Source organism: Metarhizium brunneum, chromosome 4 (genome assembly GCF_013426205.1).
Source record: "Metarhizium brunneum chromosome 4, complete sequence".
Classification (NCBI taxonomy): Eukaryota; Fungi; Ascomycota; class Sordariomycetes; order Hypocreales; family Clavicipitaceae; genus Metarhizium; species Metarhizium brunneum.
In genome coordinates this window covers 3,411,952-3,439,541 of record NC_089425.1, presented here as the reverse complement: position 1 = coordinate 3,439,541, position 27,590 = coordinate 3,411,952, and the positions used below count along the sequence as shown (strand labels likewise).

Genomic DNA, 27,590 nt, shown 5'->3' with positions numbered 1-27,590 from the left:
TAGTGTCTGTATAGAGAAGAAGAGCGTAATGATAATGCGCCTCCGTGAGGAGCCTGGCTTATATCCGTCGACTGTGCCAAGTTGTGATGATTTGTATGCTGGCCATGCTCAGCAAAACAAACCTGATTTGAGATAAAGATGAAGATAGGGACTCAACCGCGAACAATTCATTTTCGTTGTCGACGGGGATATCGATCTGGCTCAAACAAGATATCTGATACGTTATCTAAACCTTGCCCCGATTCTACCGCCATAGCGGGCTGCGGTCCATTCCCGAAGTTGGATTCCTGGCGCAAGAAGTCCGAGTCCGCATCACTATCCGGCTCTGTTTCTGCCTCAATGGCTAAACCCTCAAAGTCGAGGGGATCTTTGTCATTCGATGCTAGGAACAACAGGCACATGATGGTCTCAGCGTGCATGGCAAACTCTTCAAATTTCCATCCTGAGGGAAACCCTGAAAACGGAATTGAGATACCAACAGGTCCCACAAGCGCTGACTTGACTTCTTCCTTCTCAAATAGCACTTCTGCTCGGTCTAAAAAGTCGTCCAGAAGTCTTCGTTGCCCTCGAAACGCATAGCAATGCTCCGTAGAGTCGTAACCTGCATAGTTGCCGGCTTCGAAAATGGAGTAGTCCACGGACAGTCTCTCCACGGCCAAGTCGTGACCGCACTGACAGGGTACACTATTTCTGTGGTATACACGGATATCTGAGTAACGGAGAACCTTGAGATTCGGAGGACTATACGTTTCCCATGGGTGCCAGGATTGCTTGCCAGTGATATATGACTCCCACACGTCGTTGAGTTCTGTTGTATCAACACGGTAGTAGGCGTCGCGGATCTCGTCTTTGGTCGGATGGGTGATCCTTCGTATGCCGAGTTTTTGCAAACTCTCGTCCACGTTCTCCGTCATGATGACTGGTGTAACAGAGCTCCGGCAAGCTGCTTGTCAGTTCAGCTTCCAAGCGTTGCCAAGGTGAGAATTGAAGAAACAGAATCCTGAAAGGAAGTGCAAGGCAATTTTTGGACGGAGACCTGTGGACTTCTTTTCATGAGCGGGATGAATATGAATTCAATATGTTTCTTTTCAGGCACTCATTTCCCTGATGTCAATGCGAATGGCGCAAATCTTGTAATTGCCAGCTGGTTGCAGCTGGCTGCATAAAAGCCTGGCAGCCGCCATGGCCAGCAGATTTTCTTGGGCAAGCACGTCGGGATGTTCCATCCACTTCACTTTATTCTTGTTCTGAAATATCCTCCAACATCTTTCACCCAGAACCTATGATCGCAGTTGGGCGTGAAGAATATCTTGCGTGATATGACGCTGCACAAAATGCACTTCCTGGACGTCGGTACATTGCGTGGCTCCATGCGTCCCGTTTGCCTTTGCCCTTGGTTGGGGAACCTGGCTAGACCCCGATATCAATGACCATCCTTTGACTTGGGCTGAGTACCTAGGAGCCTCTAACGTCCCTCACCACAGCCTCAAGCACTTCTTTATATCGCAATAGATCTGGCGACTCTCCCGCCCAGAAGTCAAACTGGGAAAGGACCTTTGCAATTTTGCCGCCTATGGGCGCAACAGTTCCCGTCCAGTAGCCCGACGGCAAAGGTGGCTCGCCCCAAAGAGTCGCAGCTCCTCCTGGAATCCAATCCGCGTTGCCGCTCTTCACCACAGCCAGCAATATCAAGGACGCACACATAATACTGCGAAGGTCATACCATAAGCCATGGTGGCGGTGGCCACGGGCACGGACGTCGATGGTTTTGAGGAGGCATTCAATCCCCATTGATATAAGGGAGTGAAGAACTGCAACATCGTCGGCATTCAGAGGCGAGGTACCAGGAATACTGGCCGCTGACCCAGGGCTAGCTCCAATTTTTGGTGGTGAAAACGGGTTTAACAGGCTGCTGATTCGAGGTTGTTGGTCAGTCCCTGCTGCAACTCCAGCAGGTTCGATTATACTGTCAGAGCCAGTATGAACCAAGTAATACAAGAAAGGCTGGTATAGCCATGTCTGCATCTCGAGGAGCCGATTGTCTATGGCCCAGCTGAGTTCTCTTGACACATGACTGCCTGCTCCTCTCATGGTTGAGTCTGGAGCGCGGATGATGAATGTGGTCTCATAATGCTGCATTGCTGGAGGAAGATGCGCCGACCAAGTCAATACCTGCGCTTCAAACTCCTGTGCCATGCGCAAGAGGGGCTTGATATTCAGCCACGACAATTTATCTTGCCGGAAGAATGTGTTGACGATTCGGTTGCCGATACGACGGAGGGCTATCTCGGTGAGATAGTAGTACCAGCTTTCCTCTTCGTTGCATAGTCGAACAGCATGCTGTCGCAATTCCGTGGCTTCGTCAACGATTAATCCAGACTCACCGTATGCAGATGCCGACGAAGCCGCCCCTTGTTGATCCGTGGTCATAGGTGAGGGCGGTGAAGGAAACAGATCTGGATATTCACCGAGACTGATTTCAGACTGCTGAAGGGGCAGTTCTACTCGAAACTCGCACTCTGATTTGAAACAAGACCAATACAGGCTCTGCTCCAAGCGTCGAGACTTACGGTCATTTGATGTGGAGCGTTGATATGAATCCCCCAAAACCTCTGTGAAGTTCCCAGACAGTCCGTGAGTCATTTTCAGATACATTTGACAGAATATTGAAGCATGTAGGAAATAATGCCAGGATAGCATTGGCCGCAAGGTGTACATGAGATATACTGGCAGCAATCTCCGAGTTAGTCATTCTGCCATGGGCAACAAACCGGCGCCAAATGACGAGCTTTTACTCACCGCCAGCAAAAAAATGGCATTGCGCACCGAGCATGGAATACTTCAACGACCCAAGACGCCGACATGCCATGGTAAAGCAACAATCACCCTGCTGCAACTCCTTGGCGTACAGTTTAGAAGACGTTGCTGAGGCACTAGTTGGCCCCGTCTCACTCGCGGGAGAAATGGCCATCGACATGGGCAGAGATGATCTGTCGAAAGGCTTTGCCACGGCACCTAGAGCACACGTCATGAGGACTAGACAAGATCGGCCATCCCATCCGATGCCTTGCTCTGCGCATTTTCTTCCATGCTTTACCAAAGCTTCGACGTCGAGGATCGGGTTCTTGGTGTGCACATTTTGCAGGAACCTGTCAATGAGGCCAGGTATTTGTTCCTCTTCGAGATGGGTGAGCCCTGAAGTGTTCGTGATGACATCCCCGGATGAGCCTGAGGTAGCTCCTGTGCAAAGAGAGACACTGTTGTCATCTGGACTGAACAACGTGCCGATGAGGAAGTTTGCTGCATACTTTCCTTCAAAAATCCCCCATTGCAAAACTGTGTCGGCACTTGCTCTATGAGGAGGTATCTGAAGGAAATCTCTGGATGCCTCGACAGAGGCGGCACGGGGAAGTGTGTGGTTGATATCTCGGGAATTGTCAGTCATAACCACATCAGCCGCATCGCGATTCCTCGCTGGGGGTTCTAATGCAAACAAAGGTTAGTCATTTATTAAAGCTGTGACTGAATCTACCACGGGACATGCCTTGGTTTTGCAACGCATTTTTCACGCTTTCAAACTCTTGACGTAGCTGATCAAATCGTTCTAGCAATGTCGCCGTGGCTGTTTCAAGACTATGGTGGAGCGTCTGTTAGCTCTAGGCTCGTGTAGTCTTTGGTGGAATAATTCTTCCTATCGTTGAGTATACGGTGGTGCATTGCAGCACCGAGAATGAGGGAAGGTATTGGAACAAAAGCCGTACGCCTCCACAAGTGTGAGGCTGGTCTTCGGCACCATGATACTGACCTGAGCTTGTCATTTCCCTCGCCTACGTACTCGCAGGGGTGACCGCTGAGTTTGCACAGGCCGCACAACGGCCGTTTCTTGTCACACTTGACTTTGCGTAGGCGGCACGGTTGACAAGCTGCTTGCCGCCGGCTCGGCCCCTGTCGTCAATGTCGTTAGCCGAAGCTGACATTTTTACCAGATTTGTCCCGTCGTTGCCTTGCAATTCAACAAAGTGAAAGCAAGAACGTGGCGAGAGAGTCGAAGCAACAAGCATGAAATTGTTGACGGGCGGCTAAATGAACCGAGCAAAACCACGACTTACACCAGACGTTGGATTTTCATCCGCGTCGCGCCTCCGACGCTTCGCCGATGGCTCCCCGAGACCGTCCTTGGTTGGAGCATTCTCTGCTCCCCGCCTCGTGGTAGATTCTGGGGAAGACGGGGCCATTGCCGCGGGGAAATGAAGGCATGGATCATCGCTTGATGGAACACGCGAGCATCCAGAAGCTTTAAGCAAATTCAGAGGTTGTTACGGCTGAAGTGAACCTGAGTCGTGTCCCATTGGCGCGCATGCGGAAAACTCGGCGACTCGCCGATGGTGGGGCGTTGGCGTTAGCATTTGCCGACGGCGCCAAACCGGCATGCCCACAGTGGCGTCGAAGAAAGGGGAAATGCGTGGGAGCATCGACTCCGGTTCTTACTCGGGGACTGGGTGCTGTCTCCCCGAACTGGCGGTGTTTCCCCCGGCTTTTGGTGTAATATTCCCCATACTCATCACACCAGGCCCATGCGACGGGGCCCCCGACGTTTGAACTATTGGCTTTCTTCGTCTCGTGAGCGAGCTTCTCCATGCAAGCGGCCCCTTCCTTGTCTTTGGTACCGAGGAGCCTAATGTTGACGTCCTATTGCAGAGGTCAGTTATAAAGGCGTCATCGTGCCCTTCCCGAGGATGGGAATTGATGGTTGCATGCTTCAAAGCCTTATCCTCACTGCCCAAGGCTTACCCCAGACTTTTTTTTAATCCATTTCGAGTTTACTCGGAGGGCTGCATCGCATATTGCCCAGCATGGGGAAGCTTGGCCAGTTTGTGGCAGAGCACAATGTTGCTCATAAATTGTATAAGCAGACGCTTCTTAACACCGTCTGCGTAGTGGCGGGTATCTCTATCTTCTTTTTCGGCTATGATCAAGGTCTCATGGGTGGTGTGAACACGACACGAAACTACGCAGAATTGATGGGATTCGGTCATTGGGACGAACAACAACAATTGGTCGTTGTTGATAAACCCCTGTTGCAAGGCGGCATTGTAAGTCCAACCCACAGTCCACGATTGTGCCAAGGAAGAAGTATTGACCACCGTCGAAAAGGTTGCTGTCTATTATCTTCCTGGTACTTTGGCAGGCTGCCTTCTGGGCGGTTGGTTAGGTGATAAATATGGCCGTATTACAACCATTGGCCTTGCCTGCCTGTGGTGTGTCTTTGCAGCGGCTCTACAATCAGCGGCGCAGAATGCAAACTGGATGTTTTGCGGTGAGTGTACTTCGGGGGATTAGGGGAAGGATTTCGCGACGACTTAAGTACTTTTACTGACAACCACGATGCACAGCCCGAGTCTTGAACGGCATCGGAACCGGTATCCTAAACGCCATTACACCAGTTTGGGCTACCGAGACGGCTGCTCACACCTCTCGCGGACAATTTGTTGCCTTTGAGTTTACACTCAACATTTTCGGCGTTGTCGTGGCGTACTGGCTTGAATTGTAAGTCCTCCTCACCAACTGTGCCACGGTCCTCAGGGCATCTAGAACTAAGACACGAAACCAAACAATAGCGGCACCTCCAAGTACAAGGACCCCAACTCTTCATTCATCTGGAGGTTTCCTGTGGCGTTCCAGATCGTACCCCTTATTCTGCTCTTCATCATCATTTGGTTCATGCCCGAATCGCCCCGCTGGCTCGTCAAGGTTGGTCGCGAGGACGAGGCCCGTTTCATCCTGCAGCGTCTGAGAGGCAGCGAGGGCGAGGAAGGCGAACAGGCCGAGGCAGAGCTGCAGGACATCATCAACATCCGTAATCTGGAGGAAGAGACATCCAACCAGCAGGGCTATCTGCACATGCTCTTCGGCATCGGATCCGGCAAGCTGCACACTGGCCGTCGCGTACAGCTCGTCATTTGGCTCCAGATTCTGCAAGAGTGGATTGGCATTGCTGGCATCACCATCTACGGGCCTCAGATTTTCACAATTGCTGGCATCAGCGCTTCAGACCGTCTCTGGGTCAGCGGTGTCAACAATATTACATACATGGTAACTTCTATCCCCTGTCTGACCGAAAACCCCCCCCCAATCCGTAGCTAACACAACAATGTTCCGCAAAAGTTTGCCACCTTGATCTGCGTCTTCACGCTCGACCGAATCGGTCGTCGATGGACACTGTACTGGGGCTCCGTAGGCCAAGGCATATGCATGTTCGTCGCGGGAGGTCTCGCACGCGCAACCATCAACGCCGACGACAGTAACCGCGCGCAGATTGGTGGTGCAGCCACCTTCTTCGTGTTCTTGTACACGGCCATCTTCGGAGCCACCTGGCTCACAGTTCCGTGGCTGTATCCCGCCGAGATCTTCCCTTTGCAAGTCCGTGCCAAGGGAAATGCATGGGGTGTCGTCGGATGGTCCATTGGCAACGGCTGGTGTGTAAGTGTGAACCCCCTTCACTGCCTGCCCCTATGCACATGTTTTACATCCGGGCGAGTCCAAGGCGCACCACGTTAATATCTAAATGTATGCAGGTGCTTCTCCTCCCCACCATTTTCGACAAACTCAACGAGAAGACGCTCTACATCTTTGGCGGCGTCAACGTGCTCACCATCTTCGTCGTGTGGGCGCTGTATCCTGAATCGAACCAGCGCACGCTCGAAGAGATGGACCTCGTCTTTGCGAGCGACAGTATCTGGACATGGGAGGCCGAGAAGAACTTTGCCAGACTCAAGGCGGAGAATCCACAGCTCGTGCAGGCCGCCAAGTCGGGCCACGGTGTGGTTGATCCCGAGAAGGGCGCCGAATCCCGAAAGGCAAGCCTGGTGCCTGGCCGGAGGGCAAGTTTCGTCCCGCGGGATGATGGGGCGGATGGGTCGAAGGGCATGTCGAATGACAATGACAAGTCGAGTGTCTCACATGTGTGATTCACGGCACTGCGACGGAGTATAGTACATTCAGTAGAGCTAGCTGTACACAAGAAGCTGGGGATGATACACTTGGGCGGTTTCATATGCAGCTCATAGGAAGAAGCAAACATTGTCCTTGTATACCACGTAATAGCTCGCGCCAGTGGTAGCGAAAATAGTACAGCTCGACATGAATTTATATATTGGAATGGACCTTTTCCAAAACGGCCACCTTTTATCCTCATGCACATGTCCAAAAGAACCAATCCATACCGTCTCTATAAGTATGCCCAAGGCCATCACCAGTCAGACAGCGAGCCATTGGAATCCCAATTGCCGCCAAAATGCCACAATAAAAAGATGAAAAGAGAAAAAAGCAAAAAATCCCAACAAAAAACTCCAGAGTAGGCATACAATGCACCTAGTCTCTATCGCTATCCATGTCCCCCTCATCGTCGTCGGTGAGGTCGACGGCCAACTTGTGCGCCTCGTGCTCCATCATCTCGCGGTAGGTGCTCCAGCTCAAAGCCGCAAAGGCCACAATGATCATGCTCCCGCCCATGATGGCGGCCCAACTGAGCGGCTGGCCGGTCAGGAACCAATCGGCAAGGGCGACGATGAAGATGGTCAACAGGGCGGCGACGCTGGACAGCACCGGCGACGTCAGCGAAATCAGCACCAGGAAGCAGCCGCTAAACGTGGCGTTGGACAAGACGGCCAAGAGAATCAGCCAGCACGTCGAGGCGTTGGGGATTTCGAAACGCTCAATGTGGAGCCAGTGCAGGAAGGGGAGGGGGATCCAGAGCACGGTGAGGGTGAAGAAGCCGATGCAGCTGCCGAACACGTTGGCGAAGATGGTGCCGCGGACGGGGGACACACCCTCGGGCGGGCAGGCGTAGCGCTTGTACAGGACCTCGTAGAGGCCGTACAGCACGGAACCCACGCCGATGATGAGGTTGCCTGCGAAGCGGGAGCCTGCACCGGGGTTGGAGGGGCCGGCCGCGGACGACGTCGCCTCGTCGGAGCCGGTGTCGCCGTAGGCTACGACTAGGACGCCCAGGATGGCGATCATGACGGCGATGGACTTGTCCACGCGGAGGGGTTCTTTGAGGATCGGCACGGAGAATGCGTACGCAAAGAAGGCGCTGCAGTTGTATATGGCGGTCAGGTCGGACGGGGTCGTCAGGCTCACGGCAATGTACCAGCTCAGCCCGGCAATGGTCAGCGCAGAGGTGATGTATATCGTCATTCGCGCAAGATACATGACCGGCCGCCCGCGCCGGGCAACCGAGGGCGTCGTGACGTTGATGGTCTGCAGCTCAATCATGGTGACGGTCGACAGGACAACCTGTAGGTGCTTCCGCCAGAACTGGTCCCACGGCTCATGGCGCTTCTGCAGTCTTACCGCTAGAAACGTCATTGGCCACAGAACTATCCACGAGCTGTGCGTCAGGTACATCATGCAATACGCCTTGCCCCAGGCCAGATCGTGCTGAATGTACGCGGACAGCTCGGTCTGTATGCAGAAGGCGACGAGGGATATGGAAAGGAAAAAGGCGGCAAAGAGGTATTTCTTGCGGGCAGAGGCCTTGGCGGCTTGGAGCGTGCTGGCGGGATTGCGCGAGTGCATGGTCGATTGGCGGCTGAAGGTGCTGCGTTGCGAGGTCGTCGTCGTCATAGGCGGACGGCGACCGGCTTCGGTGTCGTTGGTGTTGGGAGTCAGTTGTGAGGACGGAGAGGACGGAGAGGACGTGCCCGAGCGAGAGGGGCGCTTAGATTCCACCTCGTCCATGTGGTCTTCTGCCTTGAAGAGCAGAGGCGTGCCGGAGCGACTTCCGCGGTTCGGTCGACGATCGCTGTCCATGGTGTTTGAAAACGGGGGCCGGTGGTTCGCCGGCAATTGCGTTATGACGAGGGGAGAGGCATACGGCGCTCCAAGCTATGAAACAGCACAGATGATGTTTGCGGGCAAAAGTTTTGTCCTTTTTTCTCTCTCCAAGATTTTACCGAGATTGTATTCCGCACAGGAATGGGCAAATCTCCATAAACAAAGGAGTCAAGGGAACGAATCCGAGGCAGGGAGAGCAAAGCCCATTGAATGAGATGGCAGAGTGCCCAATCCGAGAGAGGACAAAGGGTAAAAAGGAGAGACCATCAATTCAGGGTAGAGTGAGTGGAAGCATGATATGATTCCGCCGCGGCGATGAAGGACAGGAAGAAGCCAGGCTGTCGAATTCGCTTCAAGGGCGCAGATCCGGGGATTCAAAAAGTGAGATTGATGAATGTCCGAAGAACCCACTGGGCTGCAGGTCGCTGTTTTCGCTGACATTTGAGGGTCCCTACATGTAGCCAATCCAGCATCTGAGGTACGTACCAGCCTACATGTATCCCCGTAAAATGGGGTCACGACAGGGGGGGCCACGCGGCGAGTCACTTGCGTGCAGAGGGCGAATGGGAGGGGAGGGGGCATTTGCTCGGGGCAGCTGGGCCAGGCTTCGTGTTCAAAACCTTGGTTCTGGTCGAATTGACTGAACTGAACTACGGAGTACTCCGTGCGCGTGACAGGTCGAGGGGAAGATCTAGGTGCCAAGCCGTCCGAGTTCGTTTGATGCTTTAGGTGTGGATTTGGGTTTGGCTCCTTAAAATCGGCCAACGCCAATCCGTGCCTTGGAGACGATGGCTATGCCTACTTCACGCCATGGAATCTACCCACGCATCAGAATGTGCGGCCTTTACTCCATATGAGGCCAAATGCTTGTTGTCGCGACTGTCGGTGACGTCAGTGAGGCTCGTGGCCGTTGACTTGTCGCTTCTACGACTTGCGGCCCTTGTCATAAGACCGCATGCGCTTTCGGTCAGCCACCTCTTAATTACCTAGGACGCAGCATCTCGATCAATCTGGATGCTACATGCCGTGGTACAGCGATCCGCATGCAACCGTCACCTGAGCCCGCGCAGCGGCGCTGCAACCCTACCTGCCTCTCCGAGTCTTGGTCCGTAATACCATTGACGTCAGGTACAACAACAAGATACACGCACTGGGCGCCACAGCCCGTCAGGGCCGCATTGGATCACACCAAATCAATCTATACTTTTTTTTCCTTTCCAAAACGCATTCATCAGTATCAATATTTCGTCCCTAGTCTTGACGCAATTTTTACACATCCATCTACTTGGCCCCGGGCCCAAACAACAGCCCCCTAGGATCGTAGCCATAGTCCAAATCGCCGTGCCAGTAATTAGCCGAGTCAGCCTTGGAGATTTGCCACGCATCATCGAGAGCCTTGACAACCTCGTCAGGAAGCGGCCCCTTCTCCAGGTTGTTCAAGTTGTCCTCTAGCTGTTCGACACTCGATACACCAATGAGTATTCCATCGTTACCATCCTTGATCTTGAGCTTGGAATGATGCACTACCCATCGCAGCGCCGTCTCGATCATGGTCAGATTGTGTTTCTCGACGACCCCTTCCACCAGCTGGATGGCCTTGAATGTGCTCTCGTGGAAATATCGCTTCCGGTAATTGGCACCCTGGACGGAACTGACATCCGAGAACCGGCCGCTCTCGGGGATCATGTCGTGCGACTTGATCTTGCCCGAGAAGAGACCACCGGCCAGGGGATTGTATACAACAATATCGAGGCCGTAACGACGACAAGCTGTGAACAGCTCGGCTTCAATATTACGCGTGATGCAGTTATACATGCCCTGGAAAATGCTCGGCCGAACCCAGTTGTTGTACTTGCAAATCATCATAACTTCGGCCACCTCGTATGCAGTGAAATTGCTTATACCAAGGCGAACAAATTTGCCAGCCTTGTGCAGCTTATCCATAGCTTCGAGCGTCTCTTGGAACGGCGTGCCACGATCGGGCTTGTGTAGATATAGGATCTGGTACAGCCCCCATGATTGTCAGTTTTTTCCTAGCTTTAAAAAGTTTACCATTTGAAGCATCAGGTACCAGAAAACACTTACATCTACACAGTCAGTGCCCAGGTCCTTGAGACTAGTCTCCACCGAAGCAATCACCTTGTCGGCCGTGTTATCCCCAGGTGCAAATGGATATTGGACTTTGGTGGCCAGGGTCAATCCCCTCTCCTTCCACCCGGCCTCCTTCGTAAATGCCTCTTGTTTTCCGCCGACATAAATGCGAGCTGTGTCTACCTCGCTATATCCTCTTGTCTGAAACAGGTCCAGAGCCTTGTTGAAAGTATCCAGGTCAGTGATGCGGGCGCCGTCCTCCGAACTCGGTCCAAACGTCATCAGACCCAGGATGATACGCGGGTTTACATTCTGAACGATGAGCGGCATCTTGGCAGTAGGTGTGAATGCTGGCAGAAGTGCTGTCGGATGAGGCTCTCCTGTCCAATTTTGCAATAAGTCGTCAGATCAGATTTAATGCAGAGCTATGGACCAGACTGTCTGCTTTATAATTGAATTTTGAGTGCGGGGTCTTCGGGGGAATCGGTGACGCTATCCACACGATCTTAAGTCCGGTACAGCTCCGTAATAGCAAGACACATGTGTAGGCACCTCGCAGCGAAGGCCCAAAGGACCCTCCCCCGCAAAAGAACCAATTGACAACATTGAAGGGATACACCGAGTCTTGGCCTTCACCACATGAAGCTGATTGGCCCTTGGGGCTAGTAATTACATGCTACAAGCAAGTAAACCGCTGCTTCGAGCCTCTTCCTCGCTGCACCATTTCCCTTCCGTCTCCCCCACATCTTGTATTCTCCTCATCACTCTGCCCAAAGCGCAAAAGACAACATTGAAATGATTGACGACGAGTGGCGCCCCTGGTGGCCCTCTTATGCACACCTAAGGGGCCAAGCACATGGTTCATCCTCGACTGGGATCAACGACATATCAGCGCCGTTAACGCACAAGAGAGCGAAGATGTCGCCATCAGATACCTCGAGAAGCACATTGATTCTTTAGGACTTGACGTATACGCTATCTATCTATCACAGCACGTACATTTAAGCTGAAGTGGCTTTGGCAGTCAACTTGCGTCATCGACGGCTTAAATCTCAAACATGGCATCGCCCACCAGGATATTGAGGCGCGAACTATGCTGGTCGACCCCAAGACAGATGTCCTTATATCGTTCAACTTCAATTATAGCGGCCACATTGGCGGTATTGGATATGAAGAAGACTGAAACGATATCAAGGGTGCCATATCCACCCTATATGAAATCATCACCAATACACGCATTCCCAGGATGTTCCTTAAGCCGCCCCCAAAGGACGTCGTACTTTGTGATGATGAAAAGGGGAACCCCACGGTCCTAACAATGGTCGTCCTAAATGCTCAGCGCCGTGACAAGCGGAAGAAGGACGTTGTACTCTTAAATTGGGAACGTCCTGCACGGATCAAGTTTAGGGACGGGAATCGGCTGTTGGCTCATGGACAATTTGCATCGAGTAAAGATTGTTCAGGCTTGGCTCAACCAATCGAATAGCTAGACCGGCTGCCTAGATTTATATTATATCTTGCTTATCCGCGTCGCCCTGGGGTCACATGCACTCGGCAGCGCCAAACCAACCGAAATTAGGCTCCTTTCTTCTACTCTGCCCGTCATGCTGCAAGTGCATTGCGCTGTGCGCAGGCTAAAGGCCACACATCCCGAATGGCACACCATAGTTCATGGATACTACTTTGTCCTCGGGAGGGGGGGAAACAAGACTTGCTACTCCGTACTACTCCGTACTTTCCTAGTTAATCCGGCAGACTTGTCTCAGGCACAGATACTTCTGTGATCATACTCTTGGAAGGAAGACGAGGCGATCCGGAGTCCGAACGCGGTTTACAGCGATCAGTAAAGACTGGAGAACAGAGCGCTATCAGCCCAACGCAATCACTGCCTGTTGGTCATGGGCGGTACAAGTTTGCTCTTGTGAGAAACATGGCTTACAGTGAAAGCTATGACATTTGACTCGTCGTATGGCCCGTGGTTTCGTACCATGGACAATGACACCAACACGGACAGAAATTACGCTGCGGATCTGAAAGAGGACGTTCCGACGGAACAAAAGCAAAATGAAGGTACACAGGTGTATTGGAGCGCCGCCACAACACAAGAGCAATACTGTTTGTCATAGTCGGCCCAACATGGTGGCGCGTCAACGACTACTGATTATTAGGGATGGATACGGGGATTCAAGCGCAATTTCCATAGGTGTCAGGACCAGGGCTGCGGAACTACAATTTTGGTCCTCCTTTCCACCGTTGCCCATGATAAGCCAAAGGATGCCTCAGTACTACCAGGCCTGGCGGTTTAGCTCTACCGCGTATGAATTCCCGATCCGTCGCATCCACCGTCGGGGCAGTTGCTGGCCTGTGTTCCTGGCCGCTGCCACCAAATCATGATGTACTTTGGCATACGAATCGATTAAGAAGAAAAGAGAGTCAGTATCATGAAGTGGTGTCCACTAGCCTCGACTTTGCGGCTGCCAGGCAAAATAGACAAGGGAGAGCAGCTCGGTATAGAAATCCCGCCTCCCTAGTGATGATCCTGCCAACAAAACACCAACAACATCGTACGACTGTTTACTTGGAGTGATTTCTTTCTATCGACGAGCCGCTCACAATTGGACGATAGCTTCGAGTTAGCCTAGCTACTTCAATGACGACAGCGGACCCTGACCTACCATGCCCGTATCCCCATATGCAACTGAAGCATGGACCGAGTACGTACTGGGAATCTGTGTCCTCGTTGCCCGAATTCTTTGCCGCACCAGCGTGGTGGGAATGAATTGGGATGGAGATGACTACTTTGCCTTTTTGGCCATCATTCTCTGGACAGTGGGTGCCAACCTTGCTCCATGTGAGATCCCAAAACAGTGTCTAACGCGGAGACGACAGGCAGAGCTGTGTATGTTTCACATGATAGGTACACATTCCCAGCCGGATATCCATGATGTTTTGACAAAAGCGTGGTGAGCGAACTGACCGTCCCATAGGAACACAGGGCTCCCTCAAAGGCCTCCACGAACACAAAGGCCTCACACTCACCGACGAAGAGAAGCACAATCTTGCGATTGGGGCCAAGTGCATGTTGGCAAGCTGGTGCATCTACGTCTCTCTGATTTGGGCACTAAAGGCCTGCATGCTCTTCCTCTACGGAAGGTTAACGTGAGCCAAGCCCCCGTTCCTGTAGAGAAGACTGGGACATATTGATTTGCTCTGACACTCCCAAGCCTGGACCTCAAGCAGCGGCACATGGTCAAGATCACGGCCGTAGCCTGCGTCGCAGCATACATCTCCCTCATTGCCGTCATCGGATCGCATTGCACGCCCATCCAAAGAAAGTGGCAGATTCACCCGTATCCCGGCGGTGCGTCAACCCCCGCGTGGCAAGTCGACGTGCCGGCACACCCTATTGACAAGAGAATTGCAGATGCCTGTGCTCTGGGCACGCCCATGCATTACGCGTTATTCGTCACAAACGTCAGGTTGGGGCTCCTGCTTCTCACAAACTCACTAGAATAAAAAAGACCATGACGAGGGGGAGAAACTAACTTGATGTAGCACCGACTTGATGATTTTAGCTGTTCCGTTATCGCTGCTTTGGAAGGTCCAAATGCCGTGGCACAGGCAGGTTTATCACGACTCCAGCTCGAATGGCATATTAACCTGTCGCGTGTAGGAAGCTACTTTGCGGGATCTGGCTTTGCACGGGGGGTTTTGTCGTCGTCGCTGCTGTTTTCCGCTGCATCATCTGCCTCCTAAACGATAAGAAAGCCGACATCGCTTTAATCTGGTCCCTTCGAGAAACGGTAAGCCGGAACTCCTAGACTTTGAATGCCGGTTCATTCTGATATGGCTTAGTTTGTCGGCATCATTGCCACCAACATCCCGATCCTAGGACCCTGGATCGCTCGCGCCGTCCACAATCTGCGCGGTATTCATTCTGGTGGTGGCTCCAAGACAAGTGATGCAGGGGTTTTATCAGATCCCCCCGGCGGACACAGATTATCTCGACTGGAGAGACGGGCCAAGGAGAATAGGATCCGGAGGGGCTTGGGCTGGACGACGATTCGCAGCGGGAGCCATGACTATATTGCTAAAGAAGAGCTTCAGCTGCAATCGAAGAGCCCGTCGCAGTCTGATTAGAGTGGGATCACAGTGAGTGGCACCGGGTCTTCTGGGCTTGTACATTGAAGGGCGAGCTTGAGGCTTCATGTTCCGGTCCCTCGTAGTATTGTCGTCATGTACGGGAATTATCACAGGGTCAGAGGTAGTGAACGATGAATATTCTAATAAATTCAATGCAAATGCGTCCCAAAACACCATATATACGATGCCGCTAAATATATACGTCAAAGAACCTCCGAAACAAAATCCAACATCCTTGGAATCGGGCGCTTCGCCCCCTCCTCGTGCATTTCACAATAGAAGGCGCGCCCGAAACCACCGAGTCAGACGTGGCCGTCGGCAATGACCTTTGCAAGGTACGGCCAGCCCAGTAGCATGGAGATGCCGGGGACGAATCTGTACCGCATTAGCACCCGTCTGGTCTTGGGACGCTCTCACGTCTGCCTCTCGCGCACGGTGTAGAACTTACATGGCCAGCTGTTTGCCCAGACGTTTTCCCTCGCCGGCCCAATCGGCCTTGGCGGATTTTTGTGCAGCGGAAGGGCGCTGGAAGGGATGGGATTCCATAGACCGCGCGGCGGAGCGGGCGGCCGTGAGGAGGGAGAAGGACCTCCGTGATGCGATGCGGGAGACGGCCGAGTTCATTGTGTAAGTAGAGTTTCTGGACAAGTAAATGCCTGTTGTAGAGTGGAGTTTGATCTCGCAGAGAATATGGAGTAGAGATTGCCTTTTTTGGCGACTGATGTTGTATTCGATGCACTTGACGTGGTATAGATGGCTGTGACGTCTGTTTGAGGATGCATGGCATGCCTTTTTGTACCTGGTGGCACGTCATGACGCCTCTCGCACATGACGTTTATTTTCCCGTTTGGGACAGAAATATTTTCCGGCGTCTCGGGTCCCTCAGCCCATGGAGTGTTCAGCTTTGCCTTGCTAGGGAGAGGCGTTGTGTGGTGAAGCTCGTGGTGGGCAGATATCGACGGTGTTGGTCGCAATTATCACACCACCGGCCATGAGCGCCTTTGCCTGCTGGCCAATGGCGGGGGGGCAGCTGTCCGGAATGGTACTGGCTTACGGGGTTGTACCCGGTGGTATGGACAGCGAACAACTACAACAGCACCTTTTTTTCGAGGCAGACCAATGTCCGTTGAGGGAATTGGCTGACGGATGGGCCTGGAAAAAGCGGCGCCTGAGATGCCCACGCCCGGAGAGGTGGTGCCACCTTTTCCATCCTCGGGTCCGGCCGCGGGGGGTGCAGGAACACGTATTGTACGCCGGTGAAGGTGTCTGTGGCTGATTACAAGTCTATCGACTCATGTCAGTTTTTGCCTATCCGGCGGATCCTACTCCTTCCGAAGATCGAACCATCATTTTGAGCTGATGCCGCAGGAGGTCTGCGCCTTCAGATGCGGTCCTCGTCATTCCAACAGGAAGCTTGGCTGAAACAATGCCCTTTTCAGTATGGCAGACGAACGGCAGATGAACACGGCGTTGATGTCTCTGTAACTTTATTCTAGAACACTTGCAAAGTGCTCTGCAGCTCGGATCTCTCTCTCGAAATACCAGGTCCTCGAACTCTCTGCTAGTAGCCCCTAACAACAAGGGCTGGTCCCCCTGATAAATGTCTTCTCCCTGAAATGCTTAACTGATTAGCCTGTTCTTTTACAATGTCTTTTTGCTCCTATACTTTGCACATTCATTATATTGTTCTGTTCAACCAACCGGCTAAAACGCCCTGTCAATGGCTGTGCTCGAGACCAAGCCTCATGAATGGCAAAACTGTTCTGTCGTTATCACTGCAAATCCCCCGATCTTGCCAAAAAAAGACGAAAAAAACGACCCGTACCTCTTTGACTTGTTGATGCGAATCTCGACAGTTTCTATCCCGAATGTCCCCAAATGTTAGCCAATGCTTCGACACACGATCGGATGGCTAGTCAATGGAATACAACCTGCCTGGTGCAACTGCCTTCTTGCCTATAATTGATATACGCCAGCCATTGCCAACCAGGCAGGTCGGTCCATATCAGGTGCTGTTGGGCATTCTGAATAACGCGATTCCGCGATGAAACAAAGCACATGTTCAATTTTGGTTGCAATCGCGTTATATGTATCATTTTTCGACTAACAATGAGGACTTACTGGAGTCTGGAAGGCGATTAAAGCACAAGGTACGGTCGATACTACATGCGCTCAGGTTTCAACTCTGCAGGACTCGGAGCTTCGAGTTGGGCCACCTGCTGTAGATGAGATACACTTTGGTGCTCGGATTGTGGACGATCCAATGTAGGGCTTTGTACCACTCGACTGTCCGATAATCATCGAATTGAGGTAAGTTGGCGAGGTAACGAGGATTGGACAACCTGAAATCGCAAAACATATGCGTGTACTTGTCCAGGGAATGCTTCGAAATAACTCGTAACTGGGAGAAGGGCTCCCATCGGCTGAGAGCTTGCTTGGTACGATAGGCTCAAAGTAAGTTGGCGATATCTGTAAAAGGCGGACATTCTCCCGGAAGCAATGTGGCTCAAATCGCTTTATCGCAGCACAAAAATTATCAACGGCCACGAGGAAACACATTGGGGGCGTGTTTATGATGTTGTTTTCTTGAAATTTGGATCATGGTTTTGGGCCAGGCTATGGCGTGCACGACTTCAACCTTCCCGTCCGGATATGGAAGGAACCGAAGCGGCGCCTTCCTTGCGCCCGCACAAGAAACCCCGGATATCCTCGAGATGATTAGAATGCCTCTTTTGAAAATAAAACCTGCCTACATTTGACTCGTCGACTTTCCCGGTGACCAAGGCAATGAGCTAGTGAAGCTATTTGCGCCTGCGCACGATAACGCCACTTCTGTTTGACCGGGCACTTCTGTATTACTGTTGGCAGCAGACCGACCGTGAGTCATTACTGGTATCACAGCATACGCTTGAGCCTCATGACCCTTGAACGTTTACGGTTATCGATGCCGACACCAACGGGGGCCTCACTAACCGCGTGCATGCCTCCTAGCTTCAACATAACATGAAGAAATATCCTAGGTTTCCATATTAGGAGAAGCTCGGCGCTCAAGTGTTCAAGAGGGGGCAGCCCCACGAATCACGATTCTCCACGCCCTTGTGATGCGCACCCAGTTACATCTTGTACAACTACTGCCTTAGGTACTTAAGTACATAGTAGGTCGAGGTACTTATATTTGCCCACTGAGTCTACCAAGTTGACCAGACTGTATTAGACTCAAATGCAATGACATCAAGAGCAAGGTCAACTTGCTTCGTTCCACGTACACCACACGTGAAACATATCAATACTACATCTAGAGCCTGAGGCATGCGAATCTGCAGTGCTCGACAACGACATGCATGATGAAGCCAATTGCTCGTGGTTGTATCTACCCAGCTATGAGGCAGCGCCACTTGCACGCCAATTCGGTCACCCACGGTGGCGACGGCACGGCGAGAGCCTTCAACTGTTGGGCAAACGAACATTCCTTCCAGAAGGCTTTTACCCCAGGACGAGGTACTACCAGCCATCAATTGATCAGTTTGTCGGTCTTTCCGCCGTCTCATCTCCAAGACCTGCCCCCACCACGTTGTCAAAGTTGTCTTGAATCCTGGCATCGTCAAGCCAGGCTTGCAGATCCCCCACGTTTTAGCGCCGCCTCCCCCGCAAATTGAATCATCAGAGCGATCATCCAGTATTTCGCCCTTGTGTAACATGTCGAGTTTCCCTATTCGCGACGTAGAAGCCCCGAGCTGGCGCTACCTCGGGGCCATTTTGATGCGAAGGCAGTTGTGCATTACCAGGTGGCGGGACGGGAAATGCGTAGGCGGGGGAAGAGCCGATGCATTCTTGTTTGCCGCAGACATCTAAATAATTGACATTCGTTTCTCGTTTTGATTCTACTGTTGCATTGCAAAACCTATTCGTACGTGCAGTATTGCATGCCGTTATTCCTATCCATAGTTGTCGTTCGACTTGTTAGTTCCAAGAGCACTTCATCATGAGCGGCACAGAAGACAAACTTGGCACGCCAGCACCAGACGACGACTTCTCGGCCGGGGTTACCCACGCGCTTCGTTCAGCAGATGGTTCCTCAAAGGGTGCGCCCCGAGGGTTTCAGCCTCCCGAGATAATTCGTCTCATGTCGCCCGAGGAGCGCGATCAGCTGGAGAAGAAGCTCATCCGGAAGATTGACATTCGCATCCTCCCAATGATAGTCGTCATGTACATTCTGAACTACATTGATAGGTAAGGGTCTTTCTAAACATTTTACCGGACCACGACTAAACGGTAGGCTAGGAACAATATTGCATCGGCCAGGTTTGCCGGTTTGGAAGATGATCTGAAGCTTAATTCAAGCGGGACTCAGTTCTCTGTAAGCTCCTTGCAAGACGCACAAAGAAGCTTCTTGCTAACGACTTGGAACTCAGACCGCTGTCAGTATTCTCTTCGTGGGGTATGATAACCCAACTTGATGGCGTCATCTGGACTTTTGCTTATGCGTCATAGATATCTATTAATGCAAGTGCCGTCCAACTTGCTTCTTAACAAGACTGGGAAGCCAGGAAAATACCTGCCCATCTGTGTAAGTAAATAAGCTCAAAAATGGCATGAACCTCTACTGAGACGAATGCAGATGGCCATTTGGGGAGTCATCTCGGCTGCTACCGCAGGCTGCCACTCCTTTGGGGGACTCCTAGCTGCCAGGTTCTTCCTTGGATTCGTTGAAGCAGCATATTTTGTAAGTCATCATCCGCACAATTTGGCATCCAGTGCTGACCTTTATGGATCAGCCAGGTTGTCTGTACTATCTCAGCTGTTGGTATACGCGCATAGAGTTGGGTGTGCGGACGACATATCTCTATGCGGGATCACTCATTTCTGGCGCCTTTTCTGGGCTCATTGCCGCTGGCATCACGGGCAACATGGACGGAACTCGCGGTCTTCGAGCGTGGCGGTGGCTGTTCATCATTGAGGGCGCGATTACTGTGGCAATTGCAATTGTTGCCTTCTTCATCTTGCCAGACTTTCCGCGAACGACAAAGTGGCTAAACAAGGAGGAAATGGCGCTTGCTGTCTGGAGGCTGGAGGAAGATATCGGCCAGGATGATTGGGTGAATTCGCAAGAACAGACTTTTTGGCACGGCTTCAAGCTCGCGTTGGAAGATGTGAAAACCTGGGTCTTGGTAAGTTTCTTGACACAGTACTTTACCATCCGTCATACTGACCGTTACCCTAGCTTGTGATGCTCTTTGGCAATATAGCTGCGGCGTCTGTTACCAATTTCTTCCCCACCGTCGTCGCGACTCTCAAGTATAAGCCGGTAGTTACGCTGTTGTTGACCGCGCCGCCGTACGTTCTGGGCGTCATCACTACATTCGCAACAGCATGGCATGCAGATAGAACTGGCGAGCGGTTTTATCACGTTAGCATTCCGCTGTGTCTGGCAATGGTGACGTTTATCATCTCGGCTGCTACAACAAACATTGCCGCCAGATACGTTGCCATCATGCTCATGGTAGGTCCGCATCTGCCTCTGTGCGTGGAAAGGATGGTCGTCCTGACACATGACTTGTTTAGATTCCCGGTCTCTATAGCGGATTTACTACTGCGCTGGCTTGGATCAGCAATACTTTACCACGTCCGCCAGCCAAACGAGCAGCAGCACTTGCCTTTATCAATGCCGTGGCGAACAGCACATCGATCTATGCCAGTTACTTGTACCCCAAGTCGGCTGCTCCGGAATATACCGGAGCCTTTATTCACAACTGCGTCATGGCGGCAGTGGCTATATTTGCAGCATTTGTGCTGAAGAGAATGCTGGTCCGGCTGAACAATAAATTGGACAGAGGAGAAACGGTTGAGGGTGCAGTTAATGCGGCGCCTGGGGAGGCCGTGGAGCATGGATTTCGTTTTTTGGTGTAGATGTCTGTCATGTACTGCCCGTATGCTGTCCGCCCAACCAATACAAGAGGATTTCCGGGTCAGAAAGCCCGTGAAATTTGATAATTAGATAAAGTTGGCCTCGATGGTTGTGCTACTACTTGACGGAGTAGTAGGCTCAAGTGCTGGTATCATGTTGGGGTCTCGTTACTGTAAAAATGGGTACATGTAACCGTGAGAGCCCAGCGTGCACTAACGGCTGGGGCGACCTCGGCTTTTGTTAGTGCAGCTGGCACCTTGAGTACCTGTAGGTACCCACATGCACCAGACGGGCCGTTTATTGGCACCTGGAATACGGTACGCATCCTTTCCCCAAATTTTGCATCGACATCGGAACTCTGGGCCATCCAGAACGAGCAGAGATCCCACGAAAAGAGACCTGACAGAAATTATCTCAGAAGAGCTTCGGAAGCGCGAATCGGCTTCCAAGTGAAGTTTCTCGCACTTGGTAGGCGCGACTAATTGGCAAGTGACGAGAACAGTCACGTGTGATCGTGTTGCCTGGGTGGCGTCAACTTCATCGCATCGCGTTTTGCTCTATATCCACACGCGCATTCACGTGCTCGTCTAGCAATCTGCGCAACACCATGGCGACGCCAAAATGAAGGTCGAAAATGAGAACCAGATCATCGAGATATTGGATAATGACCCGACGGCGTCTGAAAATGAAATTTCAACCGCTGAGGGATCTTGCAGAGGCTCAAGAAAGCGCAAAGTTGAAAACGAGAACGTCTCGGAAAAGGTCCACTGGTCTGACAGCTCAGATGGAGTGCCCGTGAAGCCAGCAAAGCGAAGGGCAAAACGCAAGTCGATCGCAAAGCATGAGAAAAATCCAAAGCGTAATGATGGACATGCCGCGAAAGATGAGCTTGATCTTGGCGACATTCCGGACTATCTGCAAGAGAGACGTCGAAACTTTGATGCGAATAAGAAACAGCATCACGAGGCTGCTCTCATGCTCCCCCCAGACTACACCGATATTGATTTTCATGAATCAAGAAGAGTAGGAGAGCTGAAGGAAAGACCCGAGTTTGATGTCAGAAGTGGTATCAAGCCGTCTCGGCCGTACAGGGACATTGAGCTACCCCAGTCCGCTGGGCTCATTCCAGCACCTATCGCTCAATATCTGCGAGACTATCAGGTGATAGGAGCCAAGTTTCTTCATCGCAAGTTCGTCTTCCAAGAAGGGTGTATTCTCGGCGACGACATGGGTCTTGGTAAAACAGTCCAGGTAGCCGCATTCCTGGCAGCTGCATTCGGCAAGACTGGCGACGAGCGGGATGATAAACGAATGAGGGAGATTCGGTTTTGCCCTGGTCGCTGGTATCCCAGGATCCTCGTCATTTGCCCTGGATCGCTTATCATCAATTGGAAGAACGAGTTGAACAGATGGGGGTGGTGGCACATTGACATATATCACGGCATAAACAAGGACGACATCATGGGAACAGCACGATCGGGGCTCCTTGAGATCATGATTACGACCTACGACACATACAAGAATAACCGGAGTTCTATTAACATGGTGCAATGGGATGCTTGCATTGCAGACGAATGCCACCGACTCAAGGATGGGTCGTCCGAAACGACAAAGGCAATGAACGAAGTGAATGCGCTTTGTCGTATTGGACTTACCGGAACCGCAATTCAAAACAAGTATGAGGAACTGTGGACACTTCTTGACTGGACAAACCCAGGACATTTCGGGCCCAAGTCGGAATGGATGCAGACCATCAGCAAGCCTCTGACAGTCGGACAGTCTCACGACGCAACCGTAGCCCAACTTAGTTTGGCCCGGCAAACCGCTAAGAAGCTCGTTGAGAACCTCCTGCCTCGCTACTTTTTGCGGCGCATGAAGACCCTAATTGCAGATCAGTTACCAAAGAAGATAGACAGAGTCGTCTTCTGCCCTCTCACAGACTTACAAGCCGAGGCATATGAGAACTTCCTCAGCTGTCCTGAGATCCATCTTCTACGCACCATATCAGATCCATGTCCACATGGCAGAAAGAAAGGCTGGTGCTGTCAAACCCGCCTCCCGGATGGCAGACGATGGCCCGCCATCATATTCCCAAGCATGATTACGTTGCAAAAATTAGCGAACCACCTCGCGCTGCTCACGCCGTCCACCACGGACCTTGAAAACAAGCATAAAAAGGAGCTGGAAACTCTAAAGCTCTGCCTTCCAAATACGTGGAAGCCACTCTACGAACAAAGAGACCAAATCACAAATCTTGTCAACCCCGAGTTCTGCGGCAAATGGAAAGTCATGAAGAAACTGCTAAGGTTCTGGCACCAAAACGGCGACAAGGTGCTTGTGTTCTCGCACAGCGTCCGGCTGCTCCGTATCCTGCAGCACCTATTCACGAGCACGAGCTACAACGTCAGCTACCTAGACGGATCACTCAGCTACGAGGAACGACAAGACGTCGTAGACACCTTCAACTCAGACCCCACCCAGTTTGTGTTTCTCATCTCAACCAAGGCAGGGGGTGTGGGACTCAACATCACTTCTGCCAACAAAGTCGTCATTGTCGATCCTCACTGGAACCCATCGTACGACTTGCAAGCTCAGGACCGCGCGTACCGAATCGGCCAGACTCGTGATGTCGAAGTCTTCCGCCTCATATCGCAGGGCACTGTAGAGGAAATCGTCTACGCACGACAAGTCTACAAGCAACAACAGGCAAATATCGGATACACCGCCTCATCCGAACGCCGGTACTTCAAAGGTGTACAGCATGATGAGGACAGAAAGGGCGAAATTTTCGGCCTGTCCAATATATTCACGTACCACGGGACGTCCAGCCTAGTGAGAAATATTGTGAATAACACCAACATAGCTGAAGCCAAAGCGGGCGTCGACATGGCTGATGTGGACATGGAACAGGCAGCCAAGGACGAGGAGGCGTTCGGTCCGCTGAAACGGGAAGATGCGGGCGCTGAAGACGGCGGTGTGAGTCAACTCGCTGCGCTTCTTACTGCTGAAAACCAACAGCAGCTCCTCGAGTCCAAAAAGTCGGGCGCGCCCAAGAGCGACGCCATCCAGGCAATCCTGACGTCGGTTGGCGTAGAATACACTCACGACAACTCTGAAGTCGTCGGCACGTCAAAGATAGAGGAGCAGCTCTCGCGCCGAGCGGCCATGCGATCATATGCGGATGGGGATACGGAGGGACAGAATGCCCTGTTTGCGAAATCCCAGGACGAAGACGATCGCGACATGCTACATAGCACATATCGACCGCCAGAGGACGTCTGTCTGCGGCAGTTCTGCTCAATGGCCCGGGAATTCGGGTTCGTCAATGCTACGGAATTTGCACTTGTGGTGGAGAATTGGTCGCAGGAAGCTAGGAGGAACTGCTTGGACACCTTTTATAGGAGGAGAGAGGCGCAGTTGGACGAGGCGGAGAATCTGAAACTGGAAAGGGCTGCTGAGGCGGCAGTTGAGGATGAGAGTGTCCAGGACGATGAGAAGAGCGATCATGTGGCGCAGGTTAAAGATGAAGACACGACGAGGAGCAAGAACAAGGACATAAAAAGGGTGAAGAATGAGGATATAAGGAGCGACATTAAGGATGAGGACATCAAGGCTGAAGGCGTCACTTTGGGAGACATCAAGAGAGAGGACATCAAGAGAGAGGGCATCAAGAGAGAGGGCATCAAGAGAGAGGGTATCAAGGACGAGGATGCCAAGGACGAGGATGTCAAGACTGTCGCCTTAAAGGAGGATATTAAGCCTGAGGACGCAGGCGAAACGAGAACTAAACACCAGCCAGCCAACGCTATTGATGCGAAACCAAAAACGTTCAAGGTGGAGGGCGCATCGAAACGAGATTCAATTTTTATTTCCGACGACGATGATGATGAGCTATAGGCGTTCTGAGAGAATATTTGTTTACGGAAGATACCCCCTTTTTTGTAATGTCAATGATTCGCTGGCTGCGGCATGCACCTTTTCATGACTTCGTGTGTGCCAGAGAGGCTCTGGTTTTATGCTCATTTGGTCAAAACTCCAATGACATGAGGCAGAACGGCATAAGGGGGCTCGTCTGGTGAAGTTGTCAGATCAAACTTGTTCCAGATGCCGACGTCACGCAGCGTCTGATCGGTAGGTCTACAAATCCGGCATGACCCCATGAAGAACATCCAAACGCAGTTGACAAGGCCTACCCGATCGAATTAGTCACCCAATTTTCCCCCCACGAGGCAGAGGATCGAAGCACTTACGCTGATAAAGAGGCATGATAGGAAACCCTCGGGCCGTCTTGACGTGCTCAAACACATACCACGTACCGCCCGGCTTCAACAACTTGTACAGGTGCTCAATGTTCTCCTTGGGATCCGGAATACTGCACATGCACCTGATGCCAACGATACAGTCGACGCTCCCAGGCTCAATCTTGCCCTCCCACGCGTTAGGGTTCGTGACGTCCTCGATGCCTACAGGCACCACCTCATACACATCCCCCAAGCCAACTTCCTTTACTCGTTTTCGCAAGGTCGCCGCTGAGATTGGATTCGGCTCAATGCCATAAATCTTGGTGATGCCGCTTTTATCTCTTCCACTCTCACCCTTCCTACTTCTCAGCCCTTCTGTTTCACCATTCCCAGACGAGGCGTTTCTGTGAATGCGAGCCAGGACATCCGCCCACATACCGCTACCAGCACCAACCTCAAGAACGGTTCCATGCACAGGCGTGGATACGACATGGTCATGGACTTTTCCGCCAGACACTTTGCCTTCGAGGAGTGGAACAACGACTGGTTCTGCACCAGCCTTTGCCTGTGGACCCAACGTCACCCAGAGGTTTCCAAAGAGTTCTTCACCAAAGGCCGATGGCGACAAGAGTTTACCATAGTTGCCCGAGGACACGAGGCCGGCGATGGTACTAGGTATGTAGGTGATTGACAAGACGATCATGAGCCATGGCTCGATGAGGTGCGTGAAGAGCTGCTGGATATCGGTGAAGATGGACATGGTGATAAGAGCAAAAGGGAAGGTGCATTGGGGGGGAGAAGAACGACTCCAAATTACATGGAACTGAATTCTTAGTAATTTGAGAAAATAAAAATAGAGGGGAGAGTGGTAGGGGTGTGAGTGAAGAAGGAGAAGGAGAAGGAGCAGTCTCAAGTCATGTGCCTACGAGCTTGCCTTAAGTGCCAGCTTTTGCCCTCCCGGCCCTCGCAAGGCTAATACGCCCCGGTTCCTTTTATTTACTCTGGCCGACTCCCGCACGCCCTTTACTTCATGCCCCAAATCGCCAAATCGGGCCACGGCCCTCCGCTCATGCGTTCGCAGAGGGGGGCCAAGCGAGGCAGTTTTCAGCCAATGCCACGAGTCGAGAGGCCGGGCCGTGGGGCCGAAAACACCGCCGTCGGGGTCCACCGACAAGCCGAGCTGCTGGGTGTAGCCTCCACCGAGAGAAATACAGTATATATTTCCGTAACAAAGATGGGCAAGCATGTTACAGGATGCAGTGACTCAGAGGGATGTGCAGTGGTTTACTATGGAATACACAACACTCCAAGAAAGCAGGCAAAGATGTCCTGCGTGGTTTATGGATACCTTTAGCGGTTCTGTGGCCAGTACTTGTTGCGTTGTTAGGGCAATTTGACCCAGCGTGGGGTGAGCCAAGTAATTCATCATTACAAGCACGAGGCAGTTTGACCCGTTTTGGAAGCTCGCCTACCAATAGACGATGATGCTACAACTCCAGGACTGAGCACACTGAAGGAGAAATGCCCATTCTTCACTCACGACAACCGGGTTTAGAAATACTCGTTAGCCAAAGAGCCTGAATTCTCTACCAAGTCGACAATCGACATTCTCCATATCGCATGATGCCTGTTCCCGTGAAATCTCGAAACCGCCCCAACGCCGCAAAACGCCCGCCCCGGCTGCTCTCTACAGCAGCTCAAAATCATCCAACTGGTCCCTGTACTTCATGATGTTCCTCTTAATCTTGCTGCCCACAGACCACGTCACAAAGTCCTCGGTCGACCTCGTCACCAAGTACGCCGGGTCCGTCACCGTCTCGACACCCACACGCACGTGCCCCTGCTCAATCATCTTGGTCGCGGCCTGCACCGTCTCCGCCATGCGCAGCCGCGTCATCACAACGGGCAGTCGCCTCCTCGCAAAGGCGCTGACGGTGACGCTCTTCTCGACGGCCGAAAGCTTCGACGTTCCGGGCAGAATGCCCATGTCGTAGAGCTTGTTGAGGAGGAGCTCCTCGTGCTTGCGGCGAGTCGCACTTTCGGGGGGCAGTAGCGAAAGGCGGTGGGCTAGTTGTCTGAGGGACTGAGAAGGTGAGTCATGTCAGCGATAGGCTATTCGGGCATGCAAGCTGGCGTTGCATGCTGCTCAGCCGCACGGGGGTTGGGAGAGAAGAAGAAAAACGTACGCCACAGATTCTGTTGTATTTGTGGTAATCTTCAGGTTTTTGAATCATGTATCGACGGATGACGGCTTTGTCGCGGTGGTCCTTGTCGGATTTGTAGGTGATGAAGTCGGTCTTGCGGAGGAGCTTTTGCTCGTGGTACTTGAGCTTGCGCACCATCTTGGCCGGCTGGAGGTCTGCAAGAGTCAA

At 52.1% G+C, this 27,590-nt stretch overlaps 11 protein-coding genes across 11 annotated transcripts; 4 read left to right on the top strand and 7 right to left on the bottom strand.

The window, feature by feature from the left end:
• Window positions 1-167: 167 nt before the first annotated feature.
• On the bottom strand, window positions 168-914 carry G6M90_00g077180 (uncharacterized protein; the record flags this gene model as incomplete). Its single annotated transcript, XM_014689897.1, has 1 exon — window positions 168-914. The coding sequence occupies one exon, from the start codon at window positions 912-914 to the stop codon at window positions 168-170; it is 747 nt and encodes a 248-aa protein (XP_014545383.1).
• A 541-nt stretch (window positions 915-1,455) lies between these two features.
• Window positions 1,456-4,235, bottom strand: G6M90_00g077170 (uncharacterized protein; the record flags this gene model as incomplete). Its single annotated transcript, XM_066131067.1, has 5 exons — window positions 1,456-2,726; window positions 2,800-3,483; window positions 3,545-3,633; window positions 3,806-3,945; window positions 4,110-4,235. The coding sequence occupies 5 exons, from the start codon at window positions 4,233-4,235 to the stop codon at window positions 1,456-1,458; spliced, it is 2,310 nt and encodes a 769-aa protein (XP_065987094.1).
• A 618-nt stretch (window positions 4,236-4,853) lies between these two features.
• On the top strand, window positions 4,854-6,968 carry STL1_4 (Sugar transporter STL1; the record flags this gene model as incomplete). The annotated part of the gene is made up of 6 exons (XM_014689899.1): window positions 4,854-5,093; window positions 5,155-5,317; window positions 5,394-5,547; window positions 5,619-6,093; window positions 6,166-6,480; window positions 6,576-6,968. 6 exons carry the CDS (start codon window positions 4,854-4,856, stop codon window positions 6,966-6,968), a joined length of 1,740 nt encoding a protein of 579 aa, XP_014545385.1.
• Window positions 6,969-7,371: 403 nt separating this feature from the next.
• Window positions 7,372-8,814, bottom strand: G6M90_00g077150 (uncharacterized protein; the record flags this gene model as incomplete). Its single annotated transcript, XM_014689900.1, has 1 exon — window positions 7,372-8,814. One exon carries the CDS (start codon window positions 8,812-8,814, stop codon window positions 7,372-7,374), a length of 1,443 nt encoding a protein of 480 aa, XP_014545386.1.
• Window positions 8,815-10,119: 1,305 nt separating this feature from the next.
• Akr7a3 (Aflatoxin B1 aldehyde reductase member 3) lies at window positions 10,120-11,259 on the bottom strand (the record flags this gene model as incomplete). The annotated part of the gene is made up of 2 exons (XM_014689901.1): window positions 10,120-10,839; window positions 10,924-11,259. 2 exons carry the CDS (start codon window positions 11,257-11,259, stop codon window positions 10,120-10,122), a joined length of 1,056 nt encoding a protein of 351 aa, XP_014545387.1.
• Window positions 11,260-13,605: 2,346 nt separating this feature from the next.
• Window positions 13,606-15,069, top strand: G6M90_00g077130 (uncharacterized protein; the record flags this gene model as incomplete). The annotated part of the gene is made up of 6 exons (XM_066131066.1): window positions 13,606-13,758; window positions 13,819-13,846; window positions 13,917-14,088; window positions 14,154-14,408; window positions 14,603-14,732; window positions 14,785-15,069. The coding sequence occupies 6 exons, from the start codon at window positions 13,606-13,608 to the stop codon at window positions 15,067-15,069; spliced, it is 1,023 nt and encodes a 340-aa protein (XP_065987119.1).
• A 305-nt stretch (window positions 15,070-15,374) lies between these two features.
• On the bottom strand, window positions 15,375-15,696 carry G6M90_00g077120 (uncharacterized protein; the record flags this gene model as incomplete). Its single annotated transcript, XM_014689903.1, has 2 exons — window positions 15,375-15,447; window positions 15,521-15,696. The coding sequence occupies 2 exons, from the start codon at window positions 15,694-15,696 to the stop codon at window positions 15,375-15,377; spliced, it is 249 nt and encodes an 82-aa protein (XP_014545389.1).
• Window positions 15,697-19,054: 3,358 nt separating this feature from the next.
• On the top strand, window positions 19,055-20,979 carry prlL_5 (MFS transporter prlL; the record flags this gene model as incomplete). Its single annotated transcript, XM_014689904.1, has 8 exons — window positions 19,055-19,302; window positions 19,354-19,429; window positions 19,485-19,510; window positions 19,564-19,639; window positions 19,691-19,795; window positions 19,848-20,240; window positions 20,294-20,572; window positions 20,635-20,979. 8 exons carry the CDS (start codon window positions 19,055-19,057, stop codon window positions 20,977-20,979), a joined length of 1,548 nt encoding a protein of 515 aa, XP_014545390.1.
• A 619-nt stretch (window positions 20,980-21,598) lies between these two features.
• Window positions 21,599-24,874, top strand: ERCC6L2 (DNA excision repair protein ERCC-6-like 2; the record flags this gene model as incomplete). The annotated part of the gene is made up of 1 exon (XM_014689905.1): window positions 21,599-24,874. One exon carries the CDS (start codon window positions 21,599-21,601, stop codon window positions 24,872-24,874), a length of 3,276 nt encoding a protein of 1,091 aa, XP_014545391.1.
• A 122-nt stretch (window positions 24,875-24,996) lies between these two features.
• On the bottom strand, window positions 24,997-25,978 carry G6M90_00g077090 (uncharacterized protein; the record flags this gene model as incomplete). The annotated part of the gene is made up of 2 exons (XM_014689906.1): window positions 24,997-25,166; window positions 25,228-25,978. 2 exons carry the CDS (start codon window positions 25,976-25,978, stop codon window positions 24,997-24,999), a joined length of 921 nt encoding a protein of 306 aa, XP_014545392.1.
• Window positions 25,979-26,905: 927 nt separating this feature from the next.
• IMP3 (U3 small nucleolar ribonucleoprotein IMP3) lies at window positions 26,906-27,560 on the bottom strand (the record flags this gene model as incomplete). Its single annotated transcript, XM_014689907.1, has 2 exons — window positions 26,906-27,301; window positions 27,405-27,560. 2 exons carry the CDS (start codon window positions 27,558-27,560, stop codon window positions 26,906-26,908), a joined length of 552 nt encoding a protein of 183 aa, XP_014545393.1.
• Between the last annotated feature and the right edge of the window lie 30 nt (window positions 27,561-27,590).